The 20,063-nt window shown below is 47.8% G+C and overlaps 1 protein-coding gene across 2 annotated transcripts in view; it reads left to right on the forward strand.

Moving 5' to 3' along the window:
* Positions 1 to 17,493, forward strand: part of tiam1a (TIAM Rac1 associated GEF 1a) — a 198,892-nt gene extending 181,399 nt beyond the window's left edge. For both annotated transcript variants that reach the window (XM_055936803.1, XM_055936804.1), the window contains exons 21-29: positions 965 to 1,073; positions 1,599 to 1,778; positions 2,032 to 2,150; positions 2,357 to 2,465; positions 9,706 to 9,764; positions 10,214 to 10,310; positions 12,648 to 12,735; positions 13,492 to 13,664; positions 14,335 to 17,493. In XM_055936803.1, coding sequence (XP_055792778.1) covers positions 965 to 1,073; positions 1,599 to 1,778; positions 2,032 to 2,150; positions 2,357 to 2,465; positions 9,706 to 9,764; positions 10,214 to 10,310; positions 12,648 to 12,735; positions 13,492 to 13,664; positions 14,335 to 15,155 — 1,755 coding nt within the window. In that variant the 3' untranslated portion in view covers positions 15,156 to 17,493. The remainder of the gene's footprint in view (positions 1 to 964; positions 1,074 to 1,598; positions 1,779 to 2,031; positions 2,151 to 2,356; positions 2,466 to 9,705; positions 9,765 to 10,213; positions 10,311 to 12,647; positions 12,736 to 13,491; positions 13,665 to 14,334) is intronic.
* Positions 17,494 to 20,063: the final 2,570 nt, after the last annotated feature.

The following is a 20,063-nucleotide window of genomic DNA, read 5'->3' on the forward strand; positions in this document are numbered from 1 at the left end:
GTCAAAAGTAGTGCACTAACCTATGGGCCCTGGTCAACAGTATTGCACTAACCTTATGGGTCCTAGTCAAAAGTAGTGCACTAACCTATGGGCCCTGGTCAACAGTAGTGCACTACCCTATGGGCCCTGGTCAACAGTAGTGCACTAACCTATGGGCCCTGGTCAACAGTAGTGCACCACCCTATGGGCCCTGGTCAACAGTAGTGCACTACCCTGTGGGCCCTGGTCAACAGTAGTGCACTAACCTATGGGCCCTGGTCAAAAGTAGTGCACTAACCTATGGGCCCTGGTCAACAGTAGTGCACTACCCTGTGGGCCCTGGTCAACAGTAGTGCACTCACCTATGGGCCCTGGTCTAAAGTAGTGCACTACCCTATGGGCCCTGGTCAACAGTAGTGCACTAACCTATGGGCCCTGGTCAACAGTAGTACACTAACCTATGGGCCCTGGTCTACAGTAGTGCACCACCCTATGGGCCCTGGTCAACAGTAGTGCACTACCCTGTGGGCCCTGGTCTAAAGTAGTGCCCAATATATAGAGAATAGGGCTCTGGTCTAAAGTAGTGCACTATATAGGGAATAGGGTGCCATAGTACTCTGGTCTATAGTAGTGCACTATATAGGGAATAGGGTGCCATAGTGCTCTGGTCTATAGTAGTGCACGATATATAGGGAATAGGGTGCCATAGTGCTCTGGTCTATAGTAGTGCACTATATATAGGGAATAGGATTCCATAGGGCTCTGGTCTAAAGTAGTGCACTATATATAGGGAATAGGGTGCCATAGGGCTCTGGTCTAAAGTAGTGCACTATATATAGGGAATAGGGTGCCATAGGGCTCTGGTCTAAAGTAGTGCACTATATAGGGAATAGGGTTCCATTTGGGGCGTAGGCACAGATTGCCTCCCTATTTTGAATCCTATTGATAACTAATTGTATTTCATAGTCTACATCTCTTTGTCCAGAAAGTGCTGTTCTCTCTGGGTGGATCGTTCCTGTACTACGCCGACCGCTTCAAGATCTACAGCGCTTTCTGTGCCAGCCACACCAAGGTCCCCAAGGTCCTGGCCAAAGGTACGGAAGCACTGTATTGTATTAGTACTACGTAGTAACACATATAGGTGCCCTAGCTAGCTGCTTGTTTGTAAGATATATACTGACACAACTAAGGTCCTGGACGAAGGTACGGTGCACTGTATTGTATTAGTACTACGTAGTAACACATATAGGTGCCCTAGCTAGCTGCTTGTTTTTAAGATATATACTGACACAACTAAGGTCCTGGACAAAGGTACGGTGCACTGTATTGTATTAGTACTACGTAGTAACACATATAGGTGCCCTAGCTAGCTGCTTGTTTTTAAGATATATACACTGCCAAAACTAAGGTCCTGGACGAAGGTCCTTTCACAATCGATCGTGCTGGAAAAACATCAATATTATATTGTACGGTTGTCTCACGATGTCTCTCTCTCTGCTCTCTCGCCTAACACTATGGACGTTGGGGTTTGGGAGAGGGGGGGGGGGGGGGGGGGGGGGGTTCATGTTCATGTCCTTGTTGGAAAGATAATTGTCATTTCTGTATTGTCTGTGGTCCAGCTAAGACCGATGCAGACTTCAAGACGTTCCTAGCGGAGAGGAACCCCAAACAGCAACACTCCTCAACCCTGGAGTCCTACCTGATCAAACCCATCCAGAGAATCCTGAAGTACCCACTGCTACTGAGAGAGCTGTACTCACTGACTGACCCCGACAGTGAAGAACACTATCACCTGAATGGTAAGGAGGGAGGGGGGAGGTAGGGGGAGGGGGGAGGAGAGGGAGGGGGAGGGAGGGAGGGAGAGGTGTGTGTAAGTTGTGTGAGGAGGGAGGGACGTAGGGGGAGAGAGGTGAGGGAGGGAGGGAGGTGGGGGGGAGGGGGGGGAGGGGTGTGTGTAAGTTGTGTGAGGAGGGAAGGTGTGTGTGTGTGTGTGTGCGTGTGCGTGTGCGTGTGTGTGTGTGTAACCTCTGCTTTTTTCCTCGTCTTCCTCAGTTGCGATGATGGCCATGAACAAGGTGGCCAGTCACATCAATGAGATGCAGAAACTTCACGAGGAGTACGGAGCCGTGTTTGACCAGCTCATCAATGAGATGACCGCAGACAAGAAGGAGGTCACTTATCACCATAGATTTATTTTAACACATATTCATGATTAATAGTCCTTACAACAATAATGTATTAAAGTCTATGTAAATCCCAGATGTTTAATCTTCTAACAAAATTCTATTATAATTCAAATATATCCTAATGTAAGTCTTGAATACCATTTCCACCAGGATTTCCATGAGACTTATCCATATCTGTGTGTATGTCTCAGGTATCCGATCTATCCATGGGCGATCTTCTCCTCCACTCCACCCTGGTGTGGATCAATCCTCCAGCCTCCCTGGTCAAGGGCAAAAAGGACCCTGAGCTGGCTACCTTCGGTAGGGGTTACACTCACTACTAGACACTGGGGATCCATATAGGGCCTATTACTAAGGGTCTCCTTCTTAAGGCCTTTGCAGACCATACGATTTTTAACCGACCCAGATAAAAAATGTCCACGTTGTGGGGAAAATTATCAGGTGGTAAACGAGTGTCGGAACGTCTTGGCTCGTTCAGTGTAACAGGGTCTAGGTCTGCTGGTTCAGTACCACTACGTCTTGGCTGGTTCAGTGTAACAGGGTCTAGGTCTGCTGATTCAGTACCACTACGTCTTGGCTGTTTCAGTGTAACAGGGTCTAGGTCTGCTGGTTCAGTGTAACAGGGTCTAGGTCTGCTGATTCAGTACCACTACGTCTTGGCTGGTTCAGTGTAACAGGGTCTAGGTCTGCTGGTTCAGTACCACTACGTCTTGGCTGGTTCAGTGAGACAGGGTCTAGGTCTGCTGATTCAGTACCACTACGTCTTGGCTGGTTCAGTGTAACAGGGTCTAGGTCTGCTGGTTCAGTACCACTACGTCTTGGCTGTTTCAGTGTAACAGGGTCTAGGTCTGCTGATTCAGTACCACTACGTCTTGGCTGGTTCAGTGTAACAGGGTCTAGGTCTGCTGGTTCAGTGTAACAGGGTCTAGGTCTGCTGATTCAGTACCACTACGTCTTGGCTGGTTCAGTGTAACAGGGTCTAGGTCTGCTGATTCAGTACCACTACGTCTTGGCTGGTTCAGTGTAACAGGGTCTAGGTCTGCTGATTCAGTACCACTACGTCTTGGCTCCTCGTTCAGTGAGACAGGGTCTAGGTCTGCTGGTTCAGTGAGACAGGGTCTAGGTCTGCTGGTTCAGTACCACTACGTCTTGGCTGGTTCAGTATAACAGGGTCTAGGTCTGCTGATTCAGTACCACTACGTCTTGGCTGGTTCAGTGTGACAGGGTCTAGGTCTGCTGGTTCAGTACCACTACGTCTTGGCTGTTTCAGTGTAACAGGGTCTAGGTCTGCTGGTTCAGTACCACTACGTCTTGGCTGGTTCAGTGTAACAGGGTCTAGGTCTGCTGATTCAGTACCACTACGTCTTGGCTCCTCGTTCAGTGAGACAGGGTCTAGGTCTGCTGGTTCAGTGAGACAGGGTCTAGGTCTGCTGGTTCAGTACCACTACGTCTTGGCTGGTTCAGTATAACAGGGTCTAGGTCTGCTGATTCAGTACCACTACGTCTTGGCTGGTTCAGTGTGACAGGGTCTAGGTCTGCTGGTTCAGTACCACTACGTCTTGGCTGTTTCAGTGTAACAGGGTCTAGGTCTGCTGGTTCAGTACCACTACGTCTTGGCTGTTTCAGTGTAACAGGGTCTAGGTCTGCTGGTTCAGTACCACTACGTCTTGGCTGGTTCAGTGTAACAGGGTCTAGGTCTGCTGGTGCAGTACCACTACGTCTTGGCTGGTTCAGTGAGACAGGGTCTAGGTCTGCTGGTTCAGTACCACTACGTCTTGGCTGGTTCAGTGAGACAGGGTCTAGGTCTGCTGATTCAGTACCACTACGTCTTGGCTGGTTCAGTGAGACAGGGTCTAGGTCGGCTGATTCAGTACCACTACGTCTTGGCTTGTTCAGTGTAACAGGGTCTAGGTCTGCTGATTCAGTACCACTACGTCTTGGCTGGTTCAGTATAACAGGGTCTAGGTCTGCTGATTCAGTACCACTACGTCTTGGCTGGTTCAGTGTAACAGGGTCTAGGTCTGCTGATTCAGTACCACTACGTCTTGGCTGGTTCAGTGTGACAGGGTCTAGGTCTGCTGATTCAGTACCACTACGTCTTGGCTGGTTCAGTGTAACAGGGTCTAGGTCTGCTGATTCAGTACCACTACGTCTTGGCTGGTTCAGTGTAACAGGGTCTAGGTCTGCTGGTTCAGTACCACTAGGTCTGCTGATTCAGTACCACTACGTCTTGGCTGGTTCAGTGTAACAGGGTCTAGGTCTGCTGATTCAGTACCACTATGTCTTGGCTGGTTCAGTGAGACAGGGTCTAGGTCTGCTGGTTCAGTGAGACAGGGTCTAGGTCTGCTGGTTCAGTATAACAGGGTCTAGGTCTGCTGGTTCAGTACCACTACATCTTGGCTGGTTCAGTGTAACAGGGTCTAGGTCTGCTGATTCAGTACCACTACGTCTTGGCTGGTTCAGTGTAACAGGGTCTAGGTCTGCTGGTTCAGTACCACTACGTCTTGGCTGGTTCAGTGTAACAGGGTCTAGGTCTGCTGGTTCAGTGTAACAGGGTCTAGGTCTGCTGGTTCAGTGTAACAGGGTCTAGTTCTGCTGGTTCAGTGTAATAGGGTCTAGGTCTGCTGGTTCAGTGTAACAGGGTCTAGGTCTGCTGGTTCAGTACCACTATGTCTTGGCTGGTTCAGTATAACAGGGTCTAGGTCTGCTGATTCAGTCTAACAGGGTCTAGGTCTGCTGGTTCAGTGTAACAGGGTCTAGGTCTGCTGGTTCAGTGTAACAGGGTCTAGGTCTGCTGGTTCAGTGTAACAGGGTCTAGGTCTGCTGGTTCAGTGTAACAGGGTCTAGGTCTGCTGGTTCAGTGTAACAGGGTCTAGGTCTGCTGGTTCAGTGTAACAGGGTCTAGGTCTGCTGGTTCAGTGTAACAGGGTCTAGGTCTGCTGGTTCAGTACCACTACGTCTTTGCTGGTTCAGTATAACAGGGTCTAGGTCTGCTGATTCAGTACCACTACGTCTTGGCTGGTTCAGTATAACAGGGTCTAGGTCTGCTGATTCAGTACCACTACGTCCGGTCTCAGGCTCCGACAAAAGTTTGTACGTGAATTTTTTTTTTTTTTAAGATACATATTTTCACTCGCACATGAGCGTAAAAAAAATATTAAAAAAATAAAGTACTTCCAGGTCACCAAATTTCCGAAAATTTTTACAAAATAAAAGTTTCCCACGTAAAAATAGAAAAGTGTCAATAACCTGCAAGAAAAAAAATTCTAAACACTAACAATGATTTATAATTTCTTAATATTCTTAATATATATTTCTTAATAAAGTGACATTTGCATCACATTTGAATAATATAGCAACAAACAAAAAAAATGATTCTAGGTGCAACAGTAAAAGTATTTGCGGGGAATACTCAGGGAATACTCAGGGAATACTCAGGGAATACTAGGTCTGTAGGATGTATACATGGTGTCATGCTCAGATCAAATACACTTCTGCGGTCGACCCGGATGTGTATTCACCCCCTCCCCCTCCCCCTCCTCTCTCTCTCTCTCTCTCTCTCTGTTTGCTGTCGTACAGTAGCCTCGCAAGCCAATCGCAGAATGTGATCACAAAACTGAAGCAAATCGTACAATCTGGCCAGGTTTATATCAAGATTTTAATTCGGGAATGTCGCACAGTGTGACGTGATAATCGTAAAAAGACTGAAATACGACGTACACTCTGCAAAAGACCTTTAATAATGAAATCACATTGTATATCTGAAAGTAGTGAAGAAATTATGTACATTTAGGCTATATTGTCTGTCAAACATTCTCCATGTTAACGATCGTAATGATTTTGTGAAGGTTAAAACTCTCTCATACTCTTGTCTTATTTATTGACTGTAGCACAGTGTTTCTGGAGAACCGACAGTGTTCAGCCACTTTAAGGTATTAATAGACCACGTTACAACCTCCAAGGACTTTTCCCAGGCCAGGCATTAGTAGAAGAGAACAGAGTGAGTGGGTGAGAGCTTTACCCAGGCCAGGCATTAGTAGAAGAGAACAGAGTGAGTGGGTGAGAGCTTTTCCCAGGCCAGGCATTAGTAGAAGAGAACAGAGTGAGTGGGTGAGAGCTTTTCCCAGGCCAGGCATTAGTAGAAGAGAACAGAGTGAGTGGGTGAGAGCTTTACCCAGGCCAGGCATTAGTAGAAGAGAACAGAGTGAGTGGGTGAGAGCTTTTCCCAGGCCAGGCATTAGTAGAAGAAAACAGAGTGAGTGGGTGAGAGCTTTTCCCAGGCCAGGCATTAGTAGAAGAGAACAGAGTGAGTGGGTGAGAGCTTTACCCAGGCCAGGCATTAGTAGAAGAGAACAGAGTGAGTGGGTGAGAGCTTTTCCCAGGCCAGGCATTAGTAGAAGAGAACAGAGTGAGTGGGTGAGAGCTTCTCCCAGGCCAGGCATTAGTAGAAGAGAACAGAGTGAGTGGGTGAGAGCTTTACCCAGGCCAGGCATTAGTAGAAGAGAACAGAGTGAGTGGGTGAGAGCTTTACCCAGGCCAGGCATTAGTAGAAGAGAACAGAGTGAGTGGGTGAGAGCTTTTCCCAGGCCAGGCATTAGTAGAAGAGAACAGAGTGAGTGGGTGAGAGATTTACCCAGGCCAGGCATTAGTAGAAGAGAACAGAGTGAGTGGGTGAGGTTGTGGTTAGTGGTTAGTATTAGGGTTATGTGTTACTGGTTAGTATTAGGGTCATGTGTTACTGGTTAGTATTAGGGTTATGTGTTACTGGTTAGTATTAGGGTCATGTGTTAGTGGCTTCTACAAGGGAGATTTTCTCAAATGCTAACCCCTAATAGCATACATGTTGTTTGTAAATCGTCTTTAGTAAATGCTTTACAATGTGGTATGAAATTATGTGCTATTCTAATGCCCTTCCCTTTAACCCCCCCCCCCCCCTCTCCATCTATATCCCCCTACCTTCCTCCTCCCTCTCCATCTATATCCCCCTACCTTCCTCCTCCCCCTCTCCATCTATATCCCCCTACCTTCCTCTCTCCATCTATATCCCCCTACCTTCCCCCTCCCTCTCCATCTATATCCCCCTACCTTCCTCCTCCCCCTCTCCATCTATATCCCCCTACCTTCCCCCTCCCTCTCCATCTATATCCCCCTACCTTCCCCCTCCCTCTCCATCTATATCCCCCTACCTTCCCCCTCCCCCCTCTCCATCTATATCCCCCTACCTTCCCCCTCCCTCTCCATCTATATCCCCCTACCTTCCTCCTCCCTCTCCATCTATATCCCCCTACCTTCCTCCTCCCTCTCTCCATCTATATCCCCCTACCTTCCCCCTCCCTCTCCATCTATATCCCCCTACCTTCCTCTCTCCATCTATATCCCCCTACCTTCCTCTCTCCATCTATATCCCCCTACCTTCCTCTCTCCATCTATATCCCCCTACCTTCCTCTCTCCATCTATATCCCCCTACCTTCCTCTCTCCATCTATATCCCCCTACCTTCCTCTCTCCATCTATATCCCCCTACCTTCCTCTCTCCATCTATATCCCCCTACCTTCCTCTCTCCATCTATATCCCCCTACCTTCCTCTCTCCATCTATATCCCCCTACCTTCCTCTCTCCATCTATATCCCCCTATCTTCCTCTCTCCATCTATATCCCCCTACCTCCCTCTCTCCATCTATATCCCCCTACCTTCCCCCTCCCTCTCCATCTATATCCCCCTACCTTCCTCTCTCCATCTATATCCCCCTACCTTCCTCTCTCCATCTATATCCCCCTCCTTCCTCTCTCCATCTATATCCCCCTATCTTCCTCTCTCCATCTATATCCCCCTACCTCCCTTTCTCCATCTATATCCCCCTACCTTCCTCCTCCCTCTCTCCCCCTACCTTCCTCCTCCCTCTCTCCGTCTATATCCCCCTATCTTCCTCTCTCCATCTATATCCCCCTACCTCCCTCTCTCCATCTATATCCCCCTACCTTCCTCCTCTCTCTCTCCCCCTACCTTCCTCCTCTCTCTCTCCCCCTATCTTCCTCCTCCCTCTCTACCCCTACCTTCCTCCTCCCTCTCTCCCCCTACCTTCCTCCTCCCTCTCTCCATCTATATCCCCCTACCTTCCTCTCTCCATCTATATCCCCCTATCTTCCTCTCTCCATCTATATCCCCCTACCTCCCTTTCTCCATCTATATCCCCCTACCTTCCTCCTCCCTCTCTCCCCCTACCTTCCTCCTCCCTCTCTCCGTCTATATCCCCCTATCTTCCTCTCTCCATCTATATCCCCCTACCTCCCTCTCTCCATCTATATCCCCCTACCTTCCTCCTCTCTCTCTCCCCCTACCTTCCTCCTCTCTCTCTCCCCCTATCTTCCTCCTCCCTCTCTACCCCTACCTTCCTCCTCCCTCTCTCCCCCTACCTTCCTCCTCCCTCTCTCCATCTATATCCCCCTACCTTCCTCCTCCCTCTCTCCCCCTACCTTCCTCCTCCCTCTCTCCAACTACCTTCCTCCTCCCTCTCTCCCCCTACCTTCCTCCTCTCTCTCTCCCCCTACCTTCCTCCTCCCTCTCTCCGCCTACCTTCCTCCTCCTTCTCTCCCCCTACCTTCCTCCTCTCTCTCTCCCCCTACCTTCCTCCTCCCTCTCTCCCCCTACCTTCCTCCTCCCTCTCTCCCCCTACCTTCCTCCTCCCTCTCTCCCCCTACCTTCCTCCTCCCTCCCCCCTACCTTCTTCCTCCCTCTCTCCCCCTACCTTCCTCCCCCCTCTACCCATCTCTCTCCCCCTACCTTCCTCCTCCCTCTCTCTATCTCTCTCTCCCTACCTTTGTCTCCATCTCTCTCCATCTATATCCCCCTACCTTCCTCCTCCCTCTCTCCATCTCTCTCCCCCTACCTTCCTCCACCCTCCCTCTCCCCCTACCTTCCTCCTCCATCTCTCTCTCCCTACCTTCCTCCTCCCTCTCTCCCCCTACATTCCTCCTCCCTCTCTCTCCCCCTACCTTCCTCCTCCCTCTCTCTCCCCCTACCTTCCTCCTCCCTCTCTCTCCCCTTACCTTCCTCCTCCATCTCTCTCCCCCTACCATCCTCCTCCCTCTCTCCCCCTACCTTCCTCCTCCCTCTCTCCCCCTACCTTCCTCCTCCCTCTCTCCCCCTACCTTCCTCCTCCCTCTCTCCATCTCTCTCCCCCTACCTTCCTCCTCCCTCTCTCTCCCCCTACCTTCCTCCTCGCTCTCTCCATCTCTCTCCCCCTTCCTTCCTCCTCCCTCTCTCTCTCCCTACCTTCCTCCTCCCTCTCTCCATCTCTCTCCCCCTACCTTCCTCCTCCCTCTCTCTCTCCCTACCTTCCTCCTCCCTCTCTCCATCTCTCTCCCCCTACCTTCCTCCTCCCTCTCTCCATCTCTCTCTCCCTACCTTCCTCCTCCCTCTCTCCATCTCTCTCCCCCTACCTGCCTCCTCCCTCTCTCCATCTCTCTCCCCCTACCTTCCTCCTCCCTCTCTCTATCTCTCTCCCCCTACCTTTGTCTCCATCTCTCTCCATCTTCCAGTGTTCAAGACTGCGGTGGTCTTTGTGTACAGAGATCGCTCCAAGCAGAGGAAGAAGCTTGTGAGTGTTTCTTTACCTCTGTTACTATACTGCTGGGGGGCCCGTGTCCTAGAGGGCCTTTCGGAATGCTTTTAGTTTTGAACAGACACAATGGGGTCACCCGCAGAGTGGATCTGGGCTAATGCTGCTCTTAAGTCTTCATGTGAAAGTTAAAAGGGTTGAGTGCTCCAATACAATATGCACTTTCCGTACGCTCCATAAAGTAGAGGGGAACTGTTTATTAGATACAGTATCATTACACTACATAAAGTAGAGGGGAACTGTTTAGATACAGTATCATTACACACACACACACACTTGCCTGTAGCAAACCTTGCTCTAAAAGTGTGTGTGTGTGTGTGTGTGTGTGTGTGTGTGTGTGTGTGTGTGTGTGTGTGTGTGTGTGTGTGTGTGTGTGTGTGTGTGTGTGTGTGTGTGTGTGTGTGTGTCTCTCTCTCTCTCTTTTTCAGGGCGGGTCTCATCGTCCTGCTGTGTCAGATGACAGAGTCCCGTTCCTTTTCCGTCACATGATCTCAACAGACGCCCTACAAGTCCGCGCCCTCACAAGTATGTGTTTTTAACCCTCTCTTTCTTTTACTCTGCCTGATCCCTCCACCTTTCTGCGTTCCTCTCTACACCCCTCTCACCCTCCATTAGACAGGTCTTCACGGGTCCTAAAAAGTTGAACCGGTTCCGAAATGTACCTGGGGCTTTCACATCCTCACCCGATATGCATGAATATATTTTTTATAATGTACAGACTCTTTCCGAACGGACCCGATGACAACTAGACCCGTTTCCTTTTAGACCTGGTCTGATCCGAGTGAGGGAAGCAGCAGAAAAGTAATTATTTAAGCTACTTTATTAAGCGACGATTATAAGGCGTGAGAGAAGGGAGGTAGAGAGAGGTGCCGATCTAGTAGGCGGGTGAATGGCCGTACTGTGAGTGAGTGACACAGGGAGGGAGAGAGAGGTGCTTTACTGTGAGAGAGTGACACAGGGAGGGAGAGATAGGTGCTTTACTGTGAGAGAGTGACACAGGGAGGAAGAGAGAGGTGAGTTACTGTGAGAGAGTGACACAGGGAGGAAGAGAGAGGTGCCTTACTGTGAGAGAGTGACACAGGGAGAGAGAGACCGCAACCAACCAAGCCGACTCGAGCTATAGTAGACTAATAGTTGCCATAGCTAGGTTATTTACCATCCAATACAATGACATAGTACCTGTCTTGACTGCATCAAACCCGGGAGAAGCTAGTTAAGCTAGCTAACGTTAGCTAGCTAGGCTAATTTATCATCCAATACAATGGCGTAGTACCTGTCTTGACTGCATCAAACCCGGGAGAAGCTAGTTAAGCTAGCTAACGTTAGCTAGAAAGGCTAATTTCTCATTCTACAGTTATCAACAACTCCATTCAGAACATTAAGTAGCAGTCCTGTTGGCTCTTGGTCGTTATTAGCTGTCCTTCCCCTTTAACTATTAATTCCGTCATTTTAATTCCATCTACCATTGATTAGATATCTCCTAACGTTTGCCACACGGATGCTCTGTGACTGCAGCCTACTGTCGCTTTGATGACTTATGATTGGCAAACCATAACAAACTATTTGTGTCCCAGACTCGTGACAATCATATCCGACCCAGACCCGTGACAATCATATCCGACCCAGACCCGTGACAATCATATCTGACCCAGACCCGTGACAATCATATCCGACCCAGACCCGTGACAATCATATCTGACCCAGACCCGTGACAATCATATCCGACCCAGACCCAGATCCGACCCAGACTCCCTCTTCCAGTCCCTGTCCCTCCTTCGTTTTACTGTCCCTGTCCCCTCCTTCGTTTTACTGTCCCTGTCCCCTCCTTCGTTTTACTGTCCCTGTCCCCTCCTTCGTTTTACTGTCCCTGTCCCTCCTTCGTTTTACTGTCCCTGTCCCTCCTTCGTTTTACTGTCCCTGTCCCCTCCATTTGACCTGTCCCTCCTTCGTTTTACTGTCCCTGTCCCCTCCTTCGTTTTACTGTCCCTGTCCCCTCCTTCGTTTTACTGTCCCTGTCCCTCCTTCGTTTTACTGTCCCTGTCCCCTCCTTCGTTTTCCAGTCCTTGTCCCTCCTTCGTTTTACTGTCCCTGTCCCTCCTTCGTTTTACTGTCCCTGTCCCCTCCTTCGTTTTACTGTCCCTGTCCCTCCTTCGTTTTACTGTCCCTGTCCCCTCCTTCGTTTTACTGTCCCTGTCCCTCCTTCGTTTTACTGTCCCTGTCCCTCCTTCGTTTTACTGTCCCTGTCCCTCCTTCGTTTTACTGTCCCTGTCCCCTCCTTCGTTTTACTGTCCCTGTCCCTCCTTCGTTTTACTGTCCCTGTCCCTCCTTCGTTTTACTGTCCCTGTCCCCTCCTTCGTTTTACTGTCCCTGTCCCCTCCATTTGACCTGTCCCTCCTTCGTTTTACTGTCCCTGTCCCCTCCTTCATTTTACTGTCCCTGTCCCCTCCTTCGTTTTACTGTCCCTGTCCCCTCCTTCGTTTTACTGTCCCTGTCCCCTCCTTCATTTTACTGTCCCTGTCCCTCCTTCGTTTTACCTGTCCTACTCCATCCATCATTCTGCCTCATCTCTCTTCCTCTCCACCTATTCTTCTTCCACTAGATAGTAGGGTTTTAAGGCGATCTTGATAACTCTCTCTCTCTCTCTCTCTCTCTCTCTCTCTCTCTCTCTCTGTCTCTCTCTGCTCGCTCTCTCTCTCTGTCTCTCCCTGCTCTCTCTCTCTCTCTCTCTCTCTCTCTCTCTCTCTCTCTCTCTGCTCTCTGCTCTCTGCTCTCTCTCTGCTCTCTCTCTGCTCTCTCTCTGCTCTCGCTCTCTGCTCTCTCTCTTTTTCCCTCCCTCTCTCCCTCTCTTTCTCTCCTTGCTAGACTCCGAGGGTACAGCGATGTGTGAGATAGTTCACGTGAGGTCAGAGTCTGAGGGGAGACCAGAGAGAACCTTTCACCTGTGCTGCAGGTGAGTTCTGACATCACAACTGTGTGGCTGACATCACATCGAGAACACATTTGAAATACCTATCTGTTTAAACATATAGCTATTTTCAATTTAATTAAAAGTATTCATGTATCAATTCAATAAAATACAGAAAAACACATATTGCAGCACAATTACACGTGTGTGCTTTGTGTGATTGTGTGTGTGTTTACATAATTGTGTGTTGTGTGTGCTTGTGTGTGTTTACATGAATTTGAATGTGTGTGTGTCACATGGATGTGTGTATTGTGTGCTTGTGTATAGGTTTACATAAATGTGTGTATTGTGTACGTCTGTCTGTCTGTCTGTCTGTCTGTCTGTCTGTCTGTCTGTCTGTCTGTCTGTCTGTCTGTCTGTCTGTCTGTCTGTCTGTCTGTCTGTCTGTCTGTCTGTCTGTCTGTCTGTCTGTCTGTCTGTCTGTCTGTCTGTCTGTCTGTCTGTGTGTGTGTGTGTGTGTGTGTGTGTGTGTGTGTGTGTGTGTGTGTGTGTGTGTGTGTGTGTGTGTGTGTGTGTGTGTGTGTGTGTGTGTGTGTGTACACCCATAATATATTTGGGTCTATATTTCTAATGTATTTTGTGTATGTGTCTTTAACGTGTCCCTGACCCCAGTTCTGTGGACAGTAATTTAATGTGTCTGTGTCTCTGACCCCAGTTCTGTGGACAGTAATTTAATGTGTCTGTGTCCCTGACCCCAGTTCTGTGGACAGTAATTTAACGTGTCTGTGTCTCTGACCCCAGTTCTGTGGAGAGTAAGAAGGACTTCCTGAAGACAGTCCACTCCATCCTGAGGGATAAACAACGACGTCAGCTGATGAAGACTGAGTCTCTACCCCCCAACCAGCAGTATGTCCCCTTCGGAGGAAAACGTCTCTGTAACCTCAAGGGAAACAGACCGGCAATGAACAGAGCAGGTAACTGATTCCTCTGTAACCTCAAGGGAAACAGACCAGCCTTTCCTTGTAAACTATCAACTTCAGTGTAGCGTTGTGTCTCTCCCCTGTTTCTCTGTGTAGTGTGTTACTGCCTTTTAATTTGTCTATGTACTGTAATGTACTAACACTCTTACCTCTCTCTCGCACCTCTCTCTCGCTCTCACATCTCTCTGTCTCCTGTCCTCTTTCTCTCTCTCATGTCCTTCTCGCTCCCCCTCTCTCTCGCTCCCTTCTCTCTTTCTCTCTCCTGTCCCTCTCGCTCTCTCTCTCTCCTGTCCTTCTTTTTCTCTCCTGACCCTCTCTCTCTCTCTCTCTCTCTCTCTCTCTCTCTCTCTCTCTCTCTCTCTCTCTCTCTCTTCTCTCTTTCTCTCTCCTGTCCCTCTCGCTCTCTCTCTCTCCTGTCATTCTCTCTCCTTCTCATCTCGCTCCCCTTTCTCTTTCTCTCTTTCATCTTTCTCTCTCCCGACCCTCTCTCTCTCTCCCTCTTTCTCTCTCTCTCTCTCCTGTCCCTCTCTCTTTCTTATCTCTCTCTCTCTCCTGTCCCTCCCTCTTCCTGTCCCTCTCTTTCTCCCCCCCCCTCTCTCGCTTTCTATCCTGTCCATTTCTTTCTCTCCAATCTCTCTCCCTCTCTCTCTCTCTCTCTCTCTAGTCTCAGCCCCGTCTCGGACCCTTGGTCGCAGGAAGCTGGTTAGGAACCGATTCATCATTGACACCGACCTCGTTCTCCATGACAACCACGAAGACTCTGACTCTAACCCCTCCCACTCTACCCATGACCATTCCCACCAGCCTCCACATTCCCATAACCTCGTGCCTCCTACCCAGAAGCCTCAGCAGCGGACGCTGGTGGTGACTGGAGGCGACACGGACCGCTGGGTGGAGGAACAGTTCGACCTGGGTTGCTACGATGACCAGGGAGGAGTGACGGGGGAGGAGAGGAGGATGGAGGGAGGGATAGAGGGAAGGATGGAGGGAGGGATAGAGGGAAGGATGGAGGTGAAAGAGACGGACATTCTGAGCGACGATGATGAGTACTGCAAGTCAGTCAGGGCTTCGTCAGCCGAATCCAGCCTCCTGGAGGAGAGGATGGAGGGAGCAACTCTAGAGGAGAGGAGCAAAGACCAGGACAGAGGGGTAGAAGAGGAGGCGGAGGAGGCGGAGGGAAAGAAAGGCGAGAGGAGACAGAACGGAGAGGTAGAGGAAGAGAGGAGGACCTCCCAGGGCATTTTCCAAGAGGCCGAGGGGGGTGAAAGGGGTGAGTTACAGGTAGACTCTGACTCCCCCGTCCCTCCCCCCTCACGGTCCCCCGCCCCCCCGGCGAAGATTGCCCCCCTCAGAAAGCAATGGGCCGCGGAGGGCGTGGCCGGGAAGCAGTGTTCCGTGGAGCGAGTGGCCGAGAGGGACCACTGTGATGTCATCTGGGTGCGACGCGAAGACTATGCCAACGGAGGGAACAACGACGTCTTCTGAGACTAAGGAAGGGATGAACAACAGAAAGAGAGGAAGAGAAGAGATCAACGCCTTCTAGGGAGAAGAGGATATGACACACGGGATAGGACAGACGGGATATGACGATGGGACATGACAGACGGGACATGACAGATGGGATAAGACAGACGGGACATGACAGACGGGATAAGACAGACGGGACATGACAGACGGGACATGACAGACGGGACATGACAGACGGGACATGACAGACGGGATATGACAGACGGGACATGACAGACGGGACAAGACAGACGGGACAAGACAGACGGGATATGACAGACGGGATATGACAGACAGGATATGACAGACGGGATATAACAGACGGGATAAGACAGACGGGATAAGACAGACGGAACAAGACAGACGGGACAAGACAGACGGGATATGACAGACGGGATAAGACAGACGGGACAAGACAGACGGGACAAGACAGACGGGACATGACAGACGGGATATGACAGACGGGAAAAGACAGATGGGATAAGACAGACGGGATAAGACAGACGGGCTAAGACAGACGGGATAAGACAGACGGGATAAGACAGACGGGATATGACAGACGGGATATAACAGACGGGATAAGACAGACGGGACAAGACAGACGGGATAAGGCAGACGGGCTAAAACAGACGGGATATGACAGACGGGATAAGACAGACAGGATATAACAGACGGGATATAACAGACGGGATAAGACAGACGGGACAAGACAGACGGGACAAGACAGACGGGACAAGACAGACGGGATATGACAGACGGGATAAGACAGACGGGACAAGACAGACGGGACAAGACAGACGGGACATGACAGACGGGATATGACAGACGGGAAAAGACAGACGGGATAAGACAGACGGGATAAGACAGACAGGCTAAGACAGACGGGATAAGACAGACGGGCTAAGACAGACGGGATAAGACAGACGGGATAAGACAGACGGGATAAGACAGACGGGATATGACAGATGGGATATGACAGACGGGATATGACAGACGGGACATGACAGACGGGACACAAATGTGACTGCTGAGTTCGTTCACACAAGCTTTAAATAGGAGGTTTTCGAGGAGGGATGAAGGACCCTTGTCGATGTAAACTCTATCTCCTCTCACCGCTCCACGCGTGTATTCCCCAGGAACCAAACAGGGGAGGGATTAACCGGAACTTTGTCCAATAAAGAAACACTCATTTTCATTTACGAAACGTTTTTTTTCCATTACAAAACGATTTGCACTAATGAATACAACCCCCGTCGCTCACCTTCTCCTGACAATCCTACTGTCTTCTACTCGGCGACAGACTCACAGGCTCACAATGCCTCAACTGAACTGCTATCAGATGGGAGAGAGAGGCCGTACACGCAAACACACTGGACTATGATCTTGTTGCCAAAAAAAAACGACAAAAAAAAACGTTTATTTTTCAAACGCAGGAATGACGGGTCATATTTTTGCTTCTCTGACTTAGAAACTGTGTTTGTTTGTTTTGTAACACTCAAGGGCTGTGTGTAACTTCGAAATCCTTGTCTGCATCTCAGATGCTACCGTACCGTGTACCCTTTTTAGTGCACTATTTTTTCACCCTGGACCCATAGGGTTCTGATCCTAAACCTTGTCTCCAGGAGCTACAGACTGCTGTGTAATATATGACATAGAGATAGATAGAGGACACAACTTGGATATAATTACAAAGAGGAGATCTCTTTCCATCTCTATGGTGTACAACCCTGCTAGCTTTACCGCGCTTATACTCTTCTGCTCTATATCGGCTGCTGATAGAACTCGGAGCAACTGTCCAGGCACAATTATAGCGTATTGTCTTTTCTAAAATAACATTTTTATTCACGTCTACCAACATATTTGTTCAAATCTTGATTTTGTTGACTAAAAATGAACTAAACAATTATTTTTTTTGTTTTTATTTCTGTTTACATGACATCCAGTGTTACTCACTCCCTGACCCTCGCACGGGACAGGATATGACATCATAATAGTAATAATATGACTTCCTGTTTTACTTGAATTTTCTTTGGAGTTATGTTTGAAAGGAAAATGTTGACAAAACACTGGCTGTTACTGACTGCAAAGCAGGATCAATGAATTAGCAGGATCAATGAATTAGCAGGATCAAGGAATTAGCAGGATCAATGAATTAGCAGGATCAATGAATTAGCAGGATCAAGGAATTAGCAGGATCAATGAATTAGCAGGATCAATGAATTAGCAGGATCAAGGAATTAGCCAGCTGACGTTGATTACAAGAAAACCATAATTTTTCTGGTTCATTAAGAAAGCTAAACTTAGATTTTGTTTTTTGGTTCTTACATTTACATTTACATTTAAGTCATTTAGCAGACGCTCTTATCCAGAGCGACTTACAAATTGGTGCATTCACCTTATGACATCCAGTGGAACAGCCACTTTACAATAGTGCATCTAGATCTTTTAAGGGGGGGGGGGGGGGGGGGGGGGGGCAGAAGGATTGCTTTATCCTAGGTATTCCTTGAAGAGGTGGGGTTCTTGGTGGGGTTCTTGATTAAATTAGACCATAATTCCCATTTCAAGCTTATCTTTAAAGTAAGAAGTTATTTCAGAACATTTAGGCAAGTAAGCTGGATAACTCAATAAATATGCTTTGTAGTATCTGGACTGCTGCCAATGTCGACCCTACTACTGTGTCATGCTACCTTCAAAATGCTCCTCAGAACTGGGAAATACAAGGTTCCCGACTGGGCACTAAATAGTTGAACGACCCTGCCAAGTCGGACTTCCAAGTGGAAAAAGTCTGAGGTAATTTTGATACCCCGAGTTTACGAGTTGTGATGTTTCGTCACTGACCTTTCTCGACTTTTCAATGAAAAGATTTTAAAAAACAAATAAACATTTTGACATCGTCTAACTCACTGTATCAATGTGGATAATGCTGCTAGTTTGACAATATTATCAACATTAAGAAAGCTAGTCAACTTTATCATTATAAATGTTAGCTAGTTCATCTAGCTAGCTAAAATATCATTGGTTAAAGAATTGTTTCCTAATTCAAAAGCAATTGAACAAAGTAATGTCAGACTTACGACTTTCTAATTTAAATGTTTCCGTTCCAACGAGCATTAGCTTCTGACTAGCTCTTAGAGGAGTTAGCATTAGCTTCTGACTAGCTCTTAGAGGAGTTAGCATTAGCTTCTGACTAGCTCTTAGAGGAGTTAGCATTAGCTTCTGACTAGCTCTTAGAGGAGTTAGCATTAGCTTCTGACTAGCTCTTAGAGGAGTTAGCATTAGCTTCTGACTAGCTCTTAGAGGAGTTAGCATTAGCTTCTGACTAGCTCTTAGAGGAGTTAGCATTAGCTTCTGACTAGCTCTTAGAGGAGTTAGCATTAGCTTCTGACTAGCTCTTAGAGGAGTTAGCATTAGCTTCTGACTAGCTCTTAGAGGAGTTAGCATTAGCTTCTGACTAGCTCTTAGAGGAGTTAGCCTTAGCTTCTAACTAGCTCTTAGAGGAGTTAGCATTAGCTTCTGACTAGCTCTTAGAGGAGTTAGCATTAGCTTCTGACTAGCTCTTAAAGGAGTTAGCATTAGCTTCTGACTAGCTCTTAAAGGAGTTAGCATTAGCTTCTGACTAGCTCTTAGAGGAGTTAGCATTAGCTTCTGACTAGCTCTTAGAGGAGTTAGCCTTAGCTTCTAACTAGCTCTTAGAGGAGTTAGCATTAGCTTCTGACTAGCTCTTAGAGGAGTTAGCATTAGCTTCTGACTAGCTCTTAAAGGAGTTAGCATTAGCTTCTGACTAGCTCTTAAAGGAGTTAGCATTAGCTTCTGACTAGCTCTTAGAGGAGTTATCCTTAGCTTCTGTTTCCTCTTGTGGTTGTACGACAAGTCACAATCAAGGCAGCACGCAAAGCAAAGACGAAAACGTTTTTCGAACACTCAGACCCCTGTTCTTCTTTTGGTTTTGCACTATGGAAGCCCCGCCTCATCAGTCCTCCAGAACCAAAACAAAACAACCACTGGGTCTCTGCTGGGTAGAAATAGAAACTAAAGAAACTAATAGAAACTAAAGACTGTTTCTTTTGAAGTAGAACAAACCTCCCCTGGTTACCAGATACGTGTAGCGTACCACAAAGTGGGTTCGATGAGTTAACCGGCTAACTTGCCTAAATATTCTGAAATAACATTATTTATTTTAAAAAGACAAGGTTGAAATGGGCATAGTCTAACTGAACCAAAAACTAAAAAACACATTTTAAAGTTTAGCTTTCTTATTAATAAACCAGAAAATCTATATTTATTTCTGGTTGTTTATTTAAAGTTAGCTGTTGAACTCATTGATCCTGCTTTGTTTACCTCTTCTGGATTAGTTGCCAGATCTTTTTGTTGTTGTCATGTCAAACAGAACGATATTTATCTACAAATGAGCAAAGCTATAACAACAACAAAAAAAGTTTGAAAGTTTGAAATCTGAAAAAAACAAAAAAAACAGGTCTTTTGTTGTCTGTTTACATTTGACATTTTGGTCATTTAACAGTTGCTCTTATCCAGAGCAACTTCCTGTCTATTCCCACCCAGGGATCTATATCCTAATTCCTCACTAGGCCTGCTACTGCTAAAGTACTGTGCTTTCTCTCCCACACTGTCTTGTTCTATGGCTATCTAATACTCGTGGCACAAAACACAGAATACTGTATATCTCAACAAAAAAAAAAGAACACAGACTTGTTTATGGATGTATTCAAACTGGACTTCTACTCAACCGTGGGACAGAATTACATGGAACTGAGAGACTCTTTGATCAACACAACACATATATCCGGGATTAAACAGGACCCGGTGGTCTAGAGCTTCTATAACAAGAAAACACTCTGGCTCCAGTTATAGCTTATATACTGTATATAT

Source organism: Salvelinus fontinalis, chromosome 10 (genome assembly GCF_029448725.1).
Source record: "Salvelinus fontinalis isolate EN_2023a chromosome 10, ASM2944872v1, whole genome shotgun sequence".
NCBI lineage: Eukaryota > Metazoa > Chordata > Actinopteri > Salmoniformes > Salmonidae > Salvelinus > Salvelinus fontinalis.